Here is a 20,014-nt window from a genome sequence, read left to right as displayed (position 1 = left end):
TCCCTAGTTCACCGCGGTTTGCAATTGACGAGCTATCGATGGCGGCGAACGAGCCCGGGTGTTTCGAGTTTAATTACCCGGTCGCGACAAACGGGGCAAAGGTGACGGTGCGTTCGATAATTATGAGCGGAGAGGGGTCGCTTTCCCGCCGCGCGCTTCCCCAAGTTACGCTTTTACTCTCGAGAAGAGCTGCTGTGATACGCGATCTATTTCGCCGACGTCATAATCATCGCGCTACAAATCTGGCAAGTGGCAAGACATTATTCTTGAAGTGGGATCAAAGCAGGTAATAATATTTTCATAAAGAAACATTCGCGGATATTACATAGAAAGGTTTCAAACAAATCTTTTCTTCATAAAAACTGTTGAGATTTTTTAATTGATTGATCGAATATTCTAATTGATTCTCTCCTTGAAATAATAATACAGCTTTCATGTTAAAATTATGTCGAAGTCGAAATTGTTGAAAGAATCCGCAACTGAAAGAACGAGCCGTAATTTAGGAACACCTTGTTCAAATTTACATATGATTCATGGTGGATGCATGAACATCGATTACTCCCTTAACCGGTCTACACTCCGTCAACAATATATTAATAAGCGCGGTTCCGCTATTTCGATAATTATACGTCGCGACGCGCCGGCGAAACGCCGCCGTCCCCCGGATTATCGATAATTCGAAAAGTTGCGAGGTGCAACAATTATAAAATATCCCGTCACGTAATAATATGCATATGCATGCGTCAGTCGCATGAATATTGAAATCGTTAGATTGTGTGCGTTATACGTAATTTAGACTTATTAATATCTCTTAAATTAATGGGCTGTTTAATTTTAGCGATATCTTGTAGCGATTTACACGTCCGCTGGTGCGTATTTATCACAAGCGGCCACGCCCGTTTCATCGATATCGGCTGGAAAGTAGCTTCCGTATTTTGCCGGGGATATAGCTTCTTCGCCGGTTCCGCGAAAACTCGATTAAATACAAAGTAGCGCTTTAAAAAGCGTTTGCGCTCACTACCAATTATGCCAGTATGGCGTAAAGTGTGTTTCGCGTATCCCCGGCACGAAACCGGTTTCGAATAATTTGGCTACTTTCGTGGACAGCACGGCCAAACGCAAATCAGTCCTGCGATAATTATCACCTACGAAAGGGAGAAAGTCCATTTTTTTCTATTTTGCCCGTGAGCCGCCCGAATTTATTCAAATCATGTTTATTTGCGAAATATGAGATTGGATGGAAAAACATGTTAAGTTAATTAAAGCGAAGTTGTGTAAATTTGAATCGGAAAGAGTTTGAAAGAAGGTGCAGTGTTGTTAAAGAACACGGTTCAACTTTATCTTGTATTTTTAACATTTCAAGTGCGGGACAATTTTTCACGTGTATAAATTATAATAAAAAAATAAAACGTAATATGAAATTAATAATAACAATTATATATCGTTTACTTAAAATCGAAAGGGTTGATGCTGCGGCCTCGCGAATAAATTAGCGAGATGTTAACTCGATTGTAGAATAACGCAGTTATACAGTGCCGAGTGTGGAGTCGCTACCGTTTCGTAAGAACGTAGGAAATGCATCTGTGGGAAGGTATACAAGCTCATTTGCACAGAATGTGTGACAATCGTAATAAATCGCGTCTCGATATCGATCTCCGTGCGTTACTTAGTAGCGCGATCTAGGAATGTTACATCCCCAGGCGTTTACATCTTTGGCGAGCATCATAAATATCGCGGCGATTCCAATTAACTTTATCTTTATCTGTACAAATTATACAGAACGTCGTCGCTAAACTTACGAATGGACAGAGATACGAAGAATTTGCAGATGCAAGATATATCTCCGCGATACAACGTAATTAAATATTTAGATTTTTAGTTTTTTTTTTTTTTGTTTTTGTTGTATCCACATTCGAAAATATATAAGTCGAGTAAAAATATTGGGCGACGATTGTAGAACACACTTTCCATCTTTTTATCAGTTTAGTTTTGAAAATATATATTAACGCGATTGAATTTTATAGTTTTGTGTCAACGAGATTGTATAATGTGGATTACATAACTTCAGATAGACAACATCATTACGGTGCTCTAGATTTTGACAATCTATATAATACATATGTATTATTATGTGCTTCCAAATGGCGTATGCAGCCGACATTATTTGGTACGGCTGCCTTACACTGGTTTGCCCCCCCCCCCCCTCTACCTCTCACCGTGCCACATATTACATCGTCACGACGTTTAATTAATGTTGGCATAACGGATAGGTAGGGGAGAAATACGTCGTGACTTCCGTAGAAGATCCCTGTATAAGCACAGAGAATGGCTGCGCGATTTACTATATTCATCATACACTTATGTTTTGCGTGTATGCGCTCTGCGATACATGCGCGACTTTTTGCACGACTTACATAATCATCGATTAAACTAATATCTCATATGTTTTATAATAAAATTTTGCACGCGTATAAATATTATTTCTAGTAGCTTAAATTAGTTGTCAAAGTTTTTCGCCTTCTCTTCTTAATGTTCGTAAATTACACCCTTTTTCCAAACGTAGGGCGAAGTCAGATCGCGTTGATGGGAATGAGATAAAAAAGTAATAGGCATCTTTTTTAAACTTCTAAGCTGAAGTTTCCAAGTTATCGCCTGATTCTTTACGCCGACTATTCTTGATCGTATTGCAAAGTTTCCTCATTGGTGCAATCGAGCTCCATCTTACAGTAAATTTCAATCAAACAATGAGCTACGTTTAGCCGTGGATTATTATTACCGGTGGAAACATGGATCGATGAAATGATAGCGAAAGAATTATTGCACGTCGAATCACGATGCGGAGGTAAGATGCAGTAGGATACGTTTAAAAAATACAATTACAGCATGATAATAGAGTGATGTATGGCCCGTTCGGGCGAGATGCACGGAGCCAAGAGGGTGGAAACCTGCGCGTTACCTCGCACTACCGAAGTTTCCAATCTATAAGGTATCAACAGTTGCCTAGCTGCACGGTGTATACCTCCGGGACTTGCGATTTAGAATGTTGATATAACGGATGGCTGAGCAAGAAAAGCTCGGCGTGCACCTCTTTCACGAGGCGCGAGATTGAAAGGAAATAAAAAAAAGACCTGCTACACAGCTAGTATCGAATTTCACACTGCATACTTTTCCGGCTATTTATACGGCGTCCATGTGTGCACTTCATTATGTGCATTCAAATGGCAAAACTTTTTCGCCGCGCGGGGCGGAGTTTCACGGGGCGAAAATTTAATTCCTGGCGCGCAGGTCGAGTGAAAGACATAAAGCAATCAAACTTTGAAATAAATTTTAATATAATTATATTTAAAAATATAAAAAGTTGCAAGCGTAAGAAGAGAGATTAAAAAGAGGCCCTAAAGAGCTCTCTTGTGTCATATAAAAATATTACACTCTCCCTAATGTATTCGCAAAGTTACGTAAATCGTTCTTCCCGGCGACCGGATCGATCCTTCGACGAATCTTGTGTCCCAGTAATCGTCAGAAGGATGATCTCATCAAAAACGAAACGCGGAGGCGTCGCTTGGTTGAACTTCCGAAACCTCGCGGCGCGGAAGCGGGTTTCGAGAGACGAACGACTCTCGTCCTCGCGCGCGCGCGCGCGCGCACGCGTTCCACCGTATACCTTCGGGAGTCGCGATTCGGAATGTTGATATAACGGATGGGTGAACAAGAAAAGCATCGCGGCGGGCTCTTTCTCCCTCTCTCTCTCTCTCTTTCTCTCTCCGCCGATGTTTCTCTCGCTCTCGCGCGGAGGATTCGCGCTCCTCTCTCGGGCGCTCGTATCCGGCAAAAAAGCACCGGCGCCGGTACATTGAACCCGGCAAGAGTTCCGCCACACGTTCGCGAGGCCGTTTCAGTATTTGACTGTTCCCCGACGCCCGTGCAACGGCGGCGGCGCGCGGGCTCTCTCCTCCGCCTCCTTGGTTCGACTCCCGTCGAGACGACAGAACGCCATAAGCAACCAATTTAAATGTAAATTGAAAACCACCGCGGCATACAAATTGTTCGACTCGCCGTCAAAAAATACTGCGAGCAAAGATCAAACGGAAGACAAGACACGCGGGCGAGAGGGTGGCGTATATGGGGCCGATGGTCGAGATAGAACGAGAAAAGGTGCCCCAGAGAAGGGCATCTCGACGGCGGCCCGACCTCCGCCGCCGCCGCCGCCGCCGCCGCCGCCGCCGCGCGGCCGGATCCGCTCGAGTTGTATTCCCCCCTTTATTTCTGTTAACCGGGAAGGGAAGGGCCGTCCGCCCCGGCGGCGTGTCTTCCGCCCTACGGCGGGACGGATTCCCCGGCTACTATGCTAGACTGCCCTCTAAATATTTGCCTTTCCCGACAGGAGTTGCCCCGCGCCGTCGGCGCGTTGCGAGAGAGAGCGCGACTCGCTCGACCGATGATAGTCATCGCTGTTTCGTCAGCGGGAAAAACTCCCGGCATTCGAGGGGACTCCTTCTTTCGTCATCATCCTTTCTCTTGGCCGCCCGCCATCGTGGACTTCCTCTGCACGCTCGCCGTACGATCAGAAGAAGCGAGAGAGATTAATGGATCAGTTTATCCTCTCCATTAACGATTTTGGATCGCGCGGCGCGGGGGCCATCCTCGCAGCGAGGAATTAATTTCCCATTCCCGAGTTTAGGCAGAGACCCGACTTACCATAATTTTCGTGCATTCGGATCGTTCTCCCCGACGGGCTGTTGAATATTCTCTCACTTATTACAAACGGTTTCTGTAATCAACGTCAGACACAGTCGGGTATGTCGAGCGGCAACGCGTGATAGTCGAATGCGATCCGAGCAACTGGATCCAATTTATATTCCTTCAACGCGGAATAACAAGTATTGATTTTCTATTATCCTAATTTTCATATTTGCAATTGAAGTAGAATGACGATCGGAAGTGCGTTAGTTTCCGCCGCCTTTCACTTTACGTTCGCGTTTTCCAATTTTCCGCTTTTTTTAAGCGCACAACGATAGTTTCATGAAAAATTGAATTTTTCTGATGTTTTAATTTTTCACAAGTCGGACTATCTAAAAATTTGAAAGTATTTTGTTTACCGAAACGAATATTAAAAAAAATAACGCTTGCACGTATGTTTGATCATTTTTTTTTTTTTTTTTTTTTTTACCGGTACTTTTGCAGCACAGAGAAATGATCAATTTTGCACAGAGCTGCGGCAGTGTATAAATAATTTTTATAATCGCATCGAATTCGGAAAATATGTTTCGTTTGTTATCAACATTATTACGCACATTAATTTGTTCAACGAATGCGGGAATTGATGCGGGTATGATGTAACGACTAATACATCGCGCGGTTTGTCATTAACTGTCGCGCACACGTACGGCATTCGGGAACATTTCCGGTTATGTTTACTACGGCATCGACATAAATTTTTGACGACGACGTCCTGCCGTACGTGTCATGATTTATCGATTCCAGCCAGTTAACATCGACAGCTCCAGCCGGAGGTAATGCCGCAGCAGCAGCATCACCGAACCCCGATAGAACGCGCCGATCATTAGCTGCCGGCCAAGGTTGCGGCAACATTTCTCGTCGATTGTATCTCGCGGACGTTCGACACGTTACGCGTAATCAATATGTACCGCCGGTGCCTCGAAGGGCCATTCGGCCGACCGAAATATCGCGATAATGCACAGGCATGTCCCCAAAACGTGCTAATTTAAATTACCGTGCTTTCAGCCTGACATAACGCACGCGTAAATTTAAATTTCTGAAATGGGATGCAGCGCCGATAGGAGAGTGCTTGTTAGCGCCGTGGTAGCCATCAACATAATTAACCCCCTAAGTGGAGACGCCTGTGTATCATTATTAGTACACGCCTCGATGTTACGGTGTTCGAATGTGCTTACGAGAATTTAGGTCCGCGTCAGGTGCTCTGATTTAAGCGCGCGTAACGCGAAATATCCAATTAAGTCATAATGGGCGCCCCTATTGCATCCGGCGTATAACGGTGCGCGTTGCAGCGATATTTACGTTCACGAGGGAGGTCTTTTGATGAGCGCGTAACGAACGAGAGCTTCTTGATTCGATCTACTTTCCGGGGACGTAAAAGCGCGCGACGCCGGAGCGCACGTGCCCGCGAAGATACGCCAATTCAGCATATTGCCGCACCGCTCTCGAAATCAAAGGAACGTATAACGAAACTCTTAACGCAACGACCTAGTTCGTTAAACGGGCGCCCCTATCGCGCGCTATACGTGACTAGCCTACCGAAAGGGTGCTCTCTCCCATCATTCTCGATCGCGCGGGAGAGAGAGATTCCCCGCTACGCCGCGATCCTCCTCCCGGCATGCGGAAAGCGCACCTTCTCTCACCCCGTCCGGCATTACAATAAATCCCCGAATACTGATTCATCTTTTGCCCTTTTTTCACCTTGCAGTTCGCAACGGTTATTCTTGCGTACCTGTTGCTCTCTCGGAGGGACTTGATATTCGATTGAACACAGCTGCCAGGGCGGTGCGATACGGGCCAAATGGCGTGGAAATCTGGGCTGGGCCCTCCCGCAGCCCGCACACGAACAACACCATTTATAAGGCGGACGCCGTTCTGGTTACGCTGCCCCTCGGCGTCCTCAAGATTACCACGCCGCCTTCCGGGGTCACCTTCACTCCGCCGCTTCCGGATTGGAAGTCTCAGGCGATTCAGCGGCTCGGCTTCGGCAATTTAAATAAGGTGAGCGGGACGCAAATCTTCGGTAAGTTGCTGTCGCCTCTAAAGCGGTCTGATTTATGCCGCTCGCGAGAGGGACGACGGATGGTCCCGCCGGCCGTCGGTGTAAGGGCATTAGGACTGCATAATCAGGCATTAAGTCTTATCACCGATCGCACAGTGGCAGATTCCAACAGCAATTAACATGCGTTCTTTTAACGAATGAGGACCACATCGGAGGGTTCGATATTCGAGGCATTTAGCGTACATCAACGGCAAATTAAGGAATGTTGTAACATTTCAGCAGGCTCGAAAACAAATAAACGAATCAAAATTTTCGGATACTCACGTATATGCAGTCAAGTGGAATATTATGCAGCTTCAATGCCCTCTCACGAAATACGCACAATCGTATTATAATAAACAGCTTCATCAAAATTGCACGTCTCGATGAATTAAAATCAATTGCTTTCAAATTCGGTGCAAAATTTAACGCTTTCAAATGGTAGAATGTTTTGATTAAATATACACGTATTTCAATAATAAGAAATTAAATGTGAAAACTTTCAGTTTCATAAAAATCAAAATTTATTTGAAAATTTTTCTTTTCAACGAGTTCGTAACGCAAGTATCGCGCGTAATATTAGAAAAGCTACAAAGTTTTCATCGGGTATTTCGGTGGAATTTTTATCTCACAACTTTCTCTTTAATTTCTCAGGTAGTATTATGCTTCGAGCGCATTTTCTGGGATCCCACGGCCAATTTGTTCGGCCACGTGGGAAGCACCACCGCTTCGCGCGGCGAGCTCTTCTTGTTCTGGAACTTATACAAGGCGCCTGTCCTGCTGGCCCTCGTCGCCGGTGAAGCAGCTTGCGTAATGGAAAATGTCAGTGACGATGTTATCGTCGGCCGTTGCATCGCCGTCCTGAAAGTAAGTGGATGAAATTTCTAGTTGGCGCGCGAAAGATGAGGGGCATGTCAGATCTCGATCTTATTGTTAGCCTGAGCATACAACAACGCCGATCTCCGACACCGTTAATACGTTACACGCCTCGCGATCCTCTTTAATTTATGAAGAGAAACGGTGGTGGATTGAACGAGTCTTTTTCGCTACAGGGTATTTTTGGCAATCAAGTGGTGCCGCAGCCGCGCGAAAGCGTGGTGACGAGATGGCGCGCGGATCCTTGGGCAAGAGGATCGTACAGTTTCGTCGCAGTCGGCAGCTCCGGCAGCGATTACGATCTCCTGGCGGCGCCCGTGTCACCGCCGCATCTGATCAATCAACCACCGCCGCAGCCGAGAGTGTTCTTCGCAGGTAAATATTAAATCCGTTCGATACTTCGCGATGCACATTACGAGAATGCACAAAGCTTGAACTGTTATCATTTTAGTTTCTCCTTTGACAAGTGTATTTACAACGTTCGTATTTGCATTCTAGTAAATGTGCGCGCGTGAGCATCGTTTGCCTTTCTAGAAACGTCGATTGATGCGCGATGCAATTTCTCTCGCTACGGTACTCCATTTCCGATTTGTGTGTAGTAATTCCGTCGATGCTTGTTTAAAGATCCTATTTATTCGCGAAATATTGGTTATTATATAAGAGGCAAATTTGCACTAATTTGTCGCAATTTAACAAGATTAGTAAGTCAACAAAAATCGTAGCAAATTAATAGCTATAAGAATTTTAATGCAAATCCAACAGATTAATCGCACATGAATGTTATATTGTGATAACTGCCTCGAAACTGACATATTGATCTACATACACGGTGGATTTTCAGGAGAGCACACTATACGGAATTATCCAGCCACCGTGCATGGCGCATTTCTCAGCGGGCTGCGGGAGGGCGGGCGTATAGCCGACCAGCTTTGTGGAAGTCCTTACGCGCCGCCAACAATGACAGCTTCCGTTCCGCCGTCAACGGGGATCACGCCAGCAAATACCGGCAGCAGTTCGACGCCTTAATATTTTCGCATCGACTATTGCGTTTTTGTTCTGTAAGCGAAAAAAAAACCGAGGACTGCCAGTCGCAAAAAAGCTCTTCCGGAAAAAAGATACAAAAAAATTTCCTCGCGACACAATTCGAGCTTTTGCGAGCATCTTCGTGACGACGACGCACATTCGTTGGCGTTCGCTGTATTGTCATAACGTATACGTGATCGTTTTCGAATAATTTAGTTCATTATGTTTGGATATCAGTTTGATTTTAATGATTGATTGAAGGTGGATGATTAAACAAATACGGGTGAATGAATTTGAAACGCTCAATTTTTCATGATACATCGTGTTGTGTTAAGCATACACGCAAGTTTACAGCTCAAAATGTTTCATTTCTATATATTTCTATACATTACCGTATATTTTACTTCATAGTATATTAATTATTTTTTTATAACATTGTAAACTCTTTCGGAGGTTTCCGAAAATTCATTATGTTTGCCCAACACTCTTAATTATGCTTCCATCATTTATCTCATCTACACACAGTCCATGATGATTTTACATGCTACGATGCGTGTCTTGAACAATTGAAAAGTATTATTATTTGTAAAAGCATATCAATTGATATCATAACTGAGTTAAAACAAAAAAAAAACCAAAAATATTGTCAGTACTGTATATGAACGGACATGAGCTGTATCATAAAATGCGAAATAGCGCTAAATTATGAAGATGTATTATTTTATGACGCAGTATTACTTCATGATGATAGAATGAATAAGATAAACTTCGTAATATTACGTAAGTCATCTTTTATATAACGAAAATCAGATTTATGTAATTATATATGTAATTATTTTAATATTATCATAGTGCACATCATGCTAAATATGATAAACTTTAGTTTTAATCTATCGAAATGTCTGATGACGGAAAAATTGATAAAAGTTTTACGAAATGTTTCCTGTATTTAATTTTGTATTTAATTGTATTTTATTTTTATCTATAATAAATGATTCTTGTTCATATTTCTTCAAGTGCGATCATTATAAAATAATACCGCAGTCATAAAGCTAACTTTAAAACTAATATGTCGAATGTAATGTATTATGTATTACATTTCTGCACAAATAGAGTGCATTCAAATTTTTGTTTCATAGCTTAAACCTCTGTGCGATTAATAAATTAGATGTATTTAGACGTACAAAAAAACTGTGTTGTAAATTATGAAACGTAATTGCGAGATTTTACATATATGTGTAACGGATTGATTAAAACAGTTATGCATATATCGACAGTATCCAACAGATGTTTCTTCTTAATTCCTCAGCATATTATAATTTTGATGTTTGTAAACACAAGTTTCGAAACATGAAGTAGTAAATTGTTTATTCAATGCTCATACGTTCCTGATCTAATGCGAATATTCCATTTCGCGCCGCGTCAAAGGCAGAAAAGAGAAGTTTTAATTGTACAGCAATAATACAGAGCAAATGGGCTTTACTTTCAAATTTGCAATCTTTGTTTAATCAATCATGCCTAATAACGTGCATGCTATTTATATAGTAACCAACTCCCTCTCCGATCATATTAGATTTCCTATCTAATTTGGGAATATTGAATATTCGATCATTCCGGCACGGATATTACATTGCATGCATCGCCGCGGGCGCATTATTTCGAACTGTACAGATTTCGTGCTGTGCAGCTGTACACTAATGTAAGTAACTTTGAAATACATTTACCAAAATTCTAAAGCTGTCGGTAATAATCTATATAACCGCGTGGCTAAAATTCAGATATTACAACTCGCAATGATTATGTTGGGAATATATGTATTTGCGCAAATATATTTTGACGAATATTATTATGAAATTTTATCAATACGGCAAAACATTTGACTGATGGAACATGAAACTAGAATTAACTTTTTATTCGATTTCTTTTCATCTTCTCTCATCTCTCGTCCAAGAAATATTGGTTCGATAAGTACATATTGTCATAGCAACTATACAAACAAGCTAGCGAACTTGAAACACGCATTATCGGATCCGGCGCACGAATAGTATTGTCCGGAAAGACTGTCGATCTCTGGCGTTTTTTATCAATCTCTATAGTAAACGTCAAAAGATGAGTTTGACGTTATCTAAAGTACAGTGCAGTTCACTCAAAACGAGAAAACATCCTATTGACGTTCCCGGTACGGCGAATATATCTTACGGGCACAAGTTGCGCGAGGATTGTCGCATCGCAAAGTACCGTGATTCGCATAGATCTATCTTCGAGGGCGCAAAGGAGCAATCGGAGGACAAGAGGGAATACGAGCAGTTCCTTAAAACTCTGAACTTCGAGAAAGAAAGCAATCGGAAGATTAGGAACAGGAATCTTCGCCAACGAGTTCAACAAGGTATTAAAAAAATCTATTGACATGATTTTTTATTACGTATATATATAAAATTACGTATATCTATAAAAAATTTGTGTGACCTAAGAAAGATAAGGGAGATAAAAATTAATGAAACAGATTTTCTCAATAAATATTTATACATGGATACTTTTGCTACAGAATTGTAGGTAATTATTGTACATATAATTACCATTTGTTAATTCATTATACAATAGATTATTATTGAATTTTAATATAGCTTGTAAAATTAATTAATATATGATGATATTGATATTAATATCGCATAAATATATGGCTATTTTGATATTTAAATTTAGTAAAGTATAAAAATACATATCTCTATTTATCATTTAATTTCATTCGCTGTGCATAAATCCATACGTATATCTCTACTTGAATTGAATCGCTATTCCCTCTCGCGTAATGAGAACTGCTGAAGAGATAATTACTAGCCATTAATACAACAATAACTAATCTGCAGATATATCAGCATACGAGGAGAGTTTAGAGGCGCGTAGAGAGAAGCTGCGCGATCTCGTATTAAACGAGGAGGCGGATCTAACGAGAGAGATCGTGGAGGAGGCTCAGCGGAGTGAAGACGCTCGATCGAAAGAGGCGCGTTCGAGAGCGGAAGAATTGAGAAAGCGGAAGGAAGAGGAACACGAATCGCTGGTAGCCGCGAAACGAATGCAACAGTATCTAGCCTCGTATCCGGATGTCAAGCAAGAGCTCTCGAAGAGATGCGCGATCGATGCGAAGCAATGTAATTTGGCGCAAATGGCGGATAACGAAGCGAGGAGATTAGCGGAAAAGGAACTGGACGGTCTGTGGCGCAAGGTGATGCTGAAGGAGCTCGAGATGATGAAGCACAGAGAGGCGGAAGAGTCGGAGAGACGAGTCTTAGCTCGGCGGGAAACGGTGTCCGCTTTGGCCCAACAAGTGGCGGACAGATTGGCGCTGGAAGAAGAAAGGAAGCGAATGGAAAAGAGCGAGCAGGAGCATCTAGAGCGGCTTTGGGAGGACGTGCGTCAGGCGGAATTGCGGAATCTCGAGACGGAGCGGCAGAAGCGGGAAATTCTCAAGAGAGAGTTCGAGGAGCAGATCCTGCTGGCGAAGAGGCGCCTCGCCGAGCGCGCGCGCGAGGAGGCCGAGGCGGATCGCGCGTATAAAGCGATGGCCGAGGAAGAGCTGGCCGAGGAGAAGGCACGCGCGAAAGGGAACACCGCGGCACTGCGGATGGAGTTGCTTGCCTATCTGAAGTATTTGGAGGATCTGCGGCGGGAAGAGGTGAAACGTCAATTGGAGGTGGAGGCCATCGTGCGACAGTCGCGCGAGGACGTCGACGCGAGGCGCGAGCTCGCGCTCAGGAAATTCAAAGAAGCTCGTCAACGAGCCATGCGGCAAGTTCTTCGCGGTCGGGAGGAGCAGTTGCGGGCGAAGCGGGAGGCGGGGGAGGAGGAACGACGGCTGAAAGCGGAGGAGCGAGAGGCACTCGAGAGGCAGATCGAGATGGACGCTAACTTGACCGCGATGGAACAGAAAGAGAGCAGACAAAGGGTGCTTCGTTACGGGCTGGAGTTGAAGAAGCAGCAGAATTACGTCGAGACGATGAGACGCTGCGAATTGGAGGAGGACCGCAGGCACCATCGCGCCGAGATAAAGAGACAGGCGGAGGAGTATCAGCGACTCACGAACGTACTATTGAACGCTTCCGAAAACATCACGCCGCATCCATTTAAAGTCCTCTTGAAGGAGTGCGCCGCTCGTCACGCGGCGGAGCGAAAAGGACGTTGTTACTGTCCTCCGGCTTTAACTTCCGTGTAACTTGCGCCGGGCCGCCGAGAAGTTACACCGGGATGCTTGTAAGTTACTTCACCGGCGTGTCGCAGTATGTAGGGCTTGTGTAAAGGGATAGGGCGGACCGAGTGAATAATCGAGCGAACGACCGCTAAATCTATAATGATGGGAACTTGATAAAATATATAAATATAGCTATAACGTGTGGCATTTTTTTTATTCGGTCGCACATCAGTTCGCGCTCCGCAACCGCATTATTGCTACAATGAGAAAGAATTGGCGAAATTTCGTTAATAATAAATCGATATTACTTTGTAGTTTTTAATTCTGAATTAATAGTCAAATATTGCGTTTCATAAAATTATATCTACCACGTGGAAGAAAATTTTGCAACTAATACAATATTTCTGTATTCCGTGAAATATTAATCGAAATATTAACAAGAAAGGATATTTGCATTATTAAATGATGCAAATAGCGCGCAAAATCGAAGAAATAATAATTGGGATACTTTGCCGCGGGTGCGACTCTGCCGATCGAAAAAAAGCGCTTCTTCTCGCGCAGTTCGATCCGCAGTTGGCGCTCGTACTCGGCGATACTCCTCTCATTCTCCGCGTACTCTCAGTTTCTACCATCCGTCGGATGCTGTAGGATCCAGCGGATGCTGGATGCTTAGGCGGTATGGGTTTATCGACGGAAACGCATCCCGTCTGGCGGCTTAATGCACGGGATCAGGCTGTAACATTTAATATTAAAATCTTATTGTCCGTCTCGAAGGAAATTCGACGCGAAGAAATTTGCGACGGACCTGTGAGCGCGGGCTTTTTGCAGACGACCTAATGATTCCGCGTCACTATGTATCGCTCGTCTACGACGGGAGAAATTATGATGAAGGTTTAAGCGGATGCAATCTCCCGCGTTATGGAGTATTTTGCCGAGGCATGACATAACATAACGCGCCTTGATCTCTCGAGAATGAAATGTACATATATTACATTAAAATGCGCCGCGCATTTAATCAAGATTTACGCCGTAATTGTGCTCACGCGTGTGTGATCTGTACGACATATAGCGGCCAGCGTATAAATCTTCATTAAATCCAGACAACTGAGATCGCATTTTATTGGCATTCGCCGCGCTTTAGAGAGCAGACTAAGAAGAATAAATTTGCGCTATTAAATATTTTCTAATATAAAATAATATGTACCAAAATTATCATTGCAATAACAGTGAAAGAGGCGTTCAATTTTAATAAAGCGTAGCACATGGAAGGAAATAAGAATGCGGAATACATTTATAGTCACCGAATTGAAGTGCTTAATCGCTTGAAGTATAAATCATAAAATTTATAATTTCAAAATTCTCAATTTTAATATTTAAAAAATGGTATTTAAATACTGAAATAAAATTGTATCTTGTGATTTTTCCCTATTTACGTTTTTCCCTGATTACGTGTGAAAAAGCAACGTGAGAAGTTTCCTCCCTTTAGCTTATTTGTAAGACAGAACCGCGCTTCTTCGTCCGCTAGAGTTGCGATAATGGTGACCTGATATCCGTCTTTTTTTTCAGCGCGATTTCACCCGATTTTTCCTCACGTCGTCAAGCATTCCACTTGACACCGCTCGTTGCGTGTCAAGCGTTCCCCAGCAACGCATGCTTTGAGCCAGTGTGCATGCGTGCGTATATGAATACGCACATCGGCTTAATACTGCAGACAGCCCGTTCGTGATTGATCGAACGCTGCCGGCTAGACAGCGCAGTTTGTCTCGAGATTCACCCCAGAGGTTCGAGGGTTTGGCACGGCTTTGGCGTGTCTACTGATTGACTCGAGCTTTGAGACTAGCGCAAGAGATCGCGGCATCGAAACGGCAGTGTTCTGTTCGGGTCAGGCCGCAGGCGGGCGGATCCGTTATACGGATTTTTTTCCTCCCCGACGAATTATTTCGCTCGGTCACCCGAAGATAGGCGCACCTGCGCACGTGTACGACGATTATCTGCTCGCGAACAGAGGGACAAACGCAAGGCGAAAAGGAAAAGGTACGACGACAACGACGACGACGACGACGACGACGACGACGCCAGACGCTCAAGAGGCTAGCGGAGAACCGTAGAGCCAGAAGACAGAAGGAAAGACGGAAAAAGGCGGAGCGGGACGGCGGAGAAAGCGAGAAAGGAAACGGAGAGGGTTTCGCTGTGCGAGAGAGCGAATGGACTGTGCCTCCAGGGATGTTCTTTTGACAGTCATGTCGCTGTCGTCTCCTAAGGTCCCCCGGCGGCATTGCATTAATCTTCTTCTTCCGACCCCGCCTTATTGAAAATTCTACAGAGCGCTTCACAGTTTTTGCCGCGGACGTCTTTTATACCCCACCATCGCTCCCCACACTCTCCTCCTTGCCTTCTCCCCCCCTCCGCGTTCCGAGCCAACCATCCCCCCGTGGAGGGTGAGCTGCCCTACGCTTCGTCGTGCGTCTCGTCACTCGCGGCGAGGAGAGCGTCTTTGCCCGCCGTCCTCCCCGCGCCAACGCCGCCCGGTATCCGTCGACGCGGACGCGTCGAAGCTTCGGCACACAATGATCGATAATGTTATCAATCACCGCATCGGTAAGTCTCCAACGTCCCCTCTCCCTCCCCCGCCTCCGCCGCCGGCGGCGTCGGCGGCGGCCACAGCGATGCCCACACGCGCATTCCGCACACCTCGGTGACCGCGAATGCCTACTGCCGGAAGTGCACGCATCCGACTCGACGATAAACGCGTCTGCCCGGCGAGTTTGCGAGACGGGGCGCGCGAGGAAATAGAGGGAGGTTTCGATAGCGCGTACCGTCGGGAGCGCCGTCGGATTAATTCCGCCGCGATGCCGCCGCGATATACAGCCAATGAAACGGCGGTGGTCTCGGTGTAGATATTCGCGGCCGGAAGCACCATACTGGTGGGATGGGGGGGGGGAGGAGGGATGGTAACGTGCTTGATGGGAATTAGCGAGCGATAAGTACCGATACACTTCGGAACCGACCGGTATTCTTTGTATGGTCCCGTGGTGTGGGCGGTGCGAAAGCGCCATTTATCGGCTTTTCACTTAGTGCCATTTAAAATAGCCTGACATTAAACTGCTCTTAATGTCAGGCTGCGTAACCGATGGAAATACTTATTAAATCAATGTGCATTTCTCTTTTTTAATAAAGTTAATATGCATATTTAATTCTTGAAGGGAATACTAAGAGAGACAGCTATCCAGCGAACAAGTCATTATAATAGTTTATTTCATTTAAACTGTCAATAAAACAAAGAATTTATAAAATGTCGAGTGATAATAAATATATTAAGAGTGGCTAAAAACAATCGAAGAGCAATATAAAATAATTTATGTTTTGTCGACGTAAGTTTATTATTTTTTTATGATGTTTATTAATATATTTGTCCTTACATAATTTTTCCGCTACAAAGCGATTGCACATTTTTTTCCATTACACGAAATAATAGATTTTACTGCAATATTAAATTTCATATATAATCAATAACTCTGCATATTTTTTCATTTACTTTTAATTCATAAAACTCTCAACGTCTGTGATTAAAAATTTTACTTATATTTTGTGTTTCATGTTGCATTTAAAAATATTATATTGTCGTAATAATAATAAATTTTATTTAATTATTTTAATTAATAATATTAATAAATTATTACATTACATTGTTTAATATTTAAATGGGTATTTAGAACATTTACTAATTATATCGAAAAAAAAATAGAGCAAACGTTTATTACAGAAATATATAATTCAACTGAATACACAGTACTTAATTATATAATCACTATTTAACAAAAAGTGAACGAAATTACTTTGCAATTTTAATCGTGGAATTCACAATAATAAAATTCGAGGTATATAGCTTTAACCCATTTTAGTCAAGAATTCAAAGTATCAATCTCTAGGGAAGTAGATTGAGGGAACTTTCTTCTTTACTTTTAATCAGAAAAGTTCGAAAAATCCGGGCAATCCTGGAACCGCCAGGGCGTAAAGCACACCGAAAGGGTTAATTAATAAACGCAACGCGTCGAACCCCCGAGTCCGATGGCGCTCGTCGAGCGTGAAGCGTGTCCCGGCTATTTTAGAAAAGTTTTTCGAATTTTTGTTACAACGCCCTTTTTCTGAAAGCTCTGCAGGAAGCATTAGTACACTCGGAGGCGTGTCATATCCTACCATCAGCGACGTAGATTAATGTTACGCTGCCATCACCGCGGCGACGGAGATTGTCGCGCTTTTCACGGGAATTCCTGTATTTATGATGATAAGCCTGATTTCAACAACCTCGTCGCGGTCGGCCATAGAAATTTCGATAAAATGCACACGACAATAAAATGATTCTCGTGTACAAGTCTCGTGCGCCGGAGGCGAGTCGTCATGACACCCAGGGGAGAAAATGATTTATAGCGCGCGTGGCATTTCATCGGGGGCTGATAGGCACGGAATAGTCAGGATTCTAATATAAGATTACAGTGAGCTTAAGTCGAGCTTAATTCGAGGGCTCTCCTGCGAGCCGCGTGGAATTCGTGATACGCCGCGTATCAGTAAAGCCTGTATAATTTTTTTGCTCAATCTTTTCGGGAACACAAGATCATTACTCATTTTAATAGATTATTTTTTTTAATAAAGTAGAATAAATGAATATTTTCGCGAGAAGCAAGCATATTATTTATAAATGTATGAATTTTCTTGAATTATTCGGATATGACTCTTCTACAATTTATATTCTATCATTTTATTTACATAAACTTATACATAAATATATACGTGTCATGATAAGAGCATACGTACTGTGCATAATCGTGTAGGGGACGCGAAACGCAAGAGAACCATCTTTGTCGCAAGTCTCTACGTCAATTTTTCGCCGAGTTATAGCGTTTTGAAAATCCGGCGCGCGCGAATGCTAATTATAGGCGGAATGCGGAAACGCGGAAGTACGACGCGTCACCCGCATTTTTAGCGCGTGGGTGGTGTGAATCTAGATCAGCTATTACAGACTACGTAACGGTACTACCGAATAGGTCAATGACCGGATGGTGGTGGTAATAAGAGGATCACGTGATTGCACCGTTGATCACTTTGTCCCTCTGTCGGGATTATGGAAAAACACGATTAGAAGTCGATAAAATTGTCAATATTATCGTTGATGATCGCGCGGGAAAAGTGCAGTGGATGTGACAGTGGACAAGTTTCGCCTGAAATATACGACTCTAACATTTCTAACAAGACCAGGATCATTTATGTCCCGGATCGTTAATGTGAGTAACATCATTAATTAATTACGAAAACCAAATTAACCCTTTCGGTGCGCAGCACGACAAAGCGGAAGGTTGTTATCGGCCGGCACGCCGAATTTATAGGTTAGATTAGGCGTGCGTTCACCTACGTTTTGTGGCCGCAATAAACGTTTTTTCAGACAATGCATGTATATCCTGTGTCCTATGCCCTTCGGCCACATACGAGCATTTTTTGGATAGTTTATATATACATATGCTTTTTGCACCGAAAGAGTTAAAGAGGGATGGACTGTTGTGTTCCTCGTCAAAGAAAATCATGTATCTTTCTTAAAGAGCGCAGTATGATGTTGCGTGAGCTTTTATTCTTTTTATATAACGTGTTATATTAATAACGTACCGTCAACGGAAATACGCGCGATGTATTTTCACGCCGATTTTAATACGAGTAAGCGGCTGTAAGCGCACAAGCGTTTAGATTTAATCAAAATAACATTCAACGTTTTTAGCCAGATGTTTATCACGAGCGTATTTATTCATTCATAATTGACTGCTTTTAAAAGCGCTTTTAATAACCATTCAAATACACTGCATTAAGTTCTACATTTAACTTTGTATCTTGTATTATTTATGCTCAAGAGAGAGGTGCGCCGTCAGGCGAGCTTACATTCTTGTATACATTATGTCTTAAGTTACTGCGCGCACTTAAGGAAATTTGGTTCTCGTACATCGCGCGCGCGCGCGCGAGAGAAAGAGAGAGAGAGGGGGGAGAAATGAACTTTACATCGCATTACTGATTATGTATTCAAAATCGAGTAAGAGCGTATCGTGTATATAAACTGGTTATTTCGTACTCGTCTTCGGTGTAACCAAGAGACACATTTTGTTGGAAAAATTATATTCCACGCTGTCGTGGAACAAATTCTCGAAATTCTCCGATCCGACCGTGCTATCAACTACAAATTCGCCCATCGCCCGTCCACGGACACTAAAGCGCGACAGAGTGCGTCAGAATGCGTGCATGCAGAAGTGCACGCGTCGGTGGACAATTCGTGATTGCAGGCATATGTCGGCGACTTGATGGTTCATGAGGGCGGTCGACAAGCCAAATGGTAATTTGAGGTTTCGGGTTAGTTAAACGTAGCGACGTAAACGCCCGCAAATTCGGCTGCTGTTTAGAAAGAAAGGAAAAAAAAAAAAAAAAGAACGGACGGAGCGTTCTCGACCGTACTTCGATTTATGAATGCGCATACGCCGACTAACGGCGCGTTATTAATTACTAGCACTATTTTCTATCATTTATAAGATTTAATTCAATTAGCGAAACAAAACGCACCGTACTTCAGCATTTAGTAAATATGTTTACGCATCATAAAATCGATGATGATATTTAAAACTGGTTAGGACGTACAATATCTGCACGAAATGTGAAATGTTGTTATGTCAAATACGGCTATGCATTTATCATCGTTGTATTGTGTGTGTTGCAGCAACAGTTCGATTGCGTTCATATAAGCGAATTAAAATTAATATTAATCCAATAAATACATATACTGATTCACATTTTAATAATAATATTTTCTCTTCGTATAATTATATTAAACTTGATTATGAAACATTTTGCATATTCGGATCGCGCGTCATTGTTTTATTATAATTGTCATCATAGTGATTTCGTCAATTTCGAAATATCAGTGGCGCGGAAAAAAAAGAAAAGGGCGCATGCAAAAAACAGAGACGATGGTAAATTCAGTTGATAAAATTACGGGAGGCTGAAAAAGCACTCGCCGGCCGGCTTTTTTCTCTCCGGCAACGTAAACGTTGCCGCTTGATTCGTGGACGGCCATTCGGCGTTGAGAAAATACGCGGTTCGTGCCGGTAACGTACCGCACGTAAGTG

General features: G+C 43.1%; 2 protein-coding genes across 4 annotated transcripts in view; both read left to right on the top strand.

Moving 5' to 3' along the window:
* Su(var)3-3 (lysine-specific histone demethylase Su(var)3-3) overlaps window positions 1-9,953 on the top strand; it is a 97,504-nt gene extending 87,551 nt beyond the window's left edge. For 2 of the 3 annotated variants that reach the window (XM_067354979.1, XM_012370180.2), the window contains exons 11-15: window positions 4,382-4,555; window positions 6,443-6,735; window positions 7,430-7,642; window positions 7,828-8,026; window positions 8,493-9,953. In XM_067354979.1, the coding sequence (XP_067211080.1) occupies window positions 4,382-4,555; window positions 6,443-6,735; window positions 7,430-7,642; window positions 7,828-8,026; window positions 8,493-8,677 (1,064 nt within the window). In that variant the 3' untranslated portion in view covers window positions 8,678-9,953. The remainder of the gene's footprint in view (window positions 1-4,381; window positions 4,556-6,442; window positions 6,736-7,429; window positions 7,643-7,827; window positions 8,027-8,492) is intronic. The other variant, XM_012370182.2, reaches the window with a different exon arrangement.
* Window positions 9,954-10,091: 138 nt separating this feature from the next.
* Window positions 10,092-14,997, top strand: LOC105674025 (cilia- and flagella-associated protein 53-like). Its single transcript, XM_012370072.2, has 2 exons — window positions 10,092-11,060; window positions 11,542-14,997. The coding sequence occupies exons 1-2, from the start codon at window positions 10,784-10,786 to the stop codon at window positions 12,882-12,884; spliced, it is 1,620 nt and encodes a 539-aa protein (XP_012225495.2). The 5' UTR covers window positions 10,092-10,783; the 3' UTR covers window positions 12,885-14,997.
* Window positions 14,998-20,014: the final 5,017 nt, after the last annotated feature.

The sequence above is a fragment of the Linepithema humile genome, chromosome 5 (assembly GCF_040581485.1).
Source record: "Linepithema humile isolate Giens D197 chromosome 5, Lhum_UNIL_v1.0, whole genome shotgun sequence".
NCBI lineage: Eukaryota > Metazoa > Arthropoda > Insecta > Hymenoptera > Formicidae > Linepithema > Linepithema humile.
This window is presented reverse-complemented; position numbering and strand designations above follow the sequence as displayed.

Bases quoted from the DNA above. Each gene is read 5' to 3' on its own strand.
- LOC105674025 (XM_012370072.2), top strand. From the start codon at position 10,784: ATGAGTTTGACGTTATCTAAAGTACAGTGCAGTTCACTCAAAACGAGA. The intron at 11,061-11,541 runs GTATTAAAAAAA...ACTAATCTGCAG, and splicing joins TCGCCAACGAGTTCAACAAG to ATATATCAGCATACGAGGAG.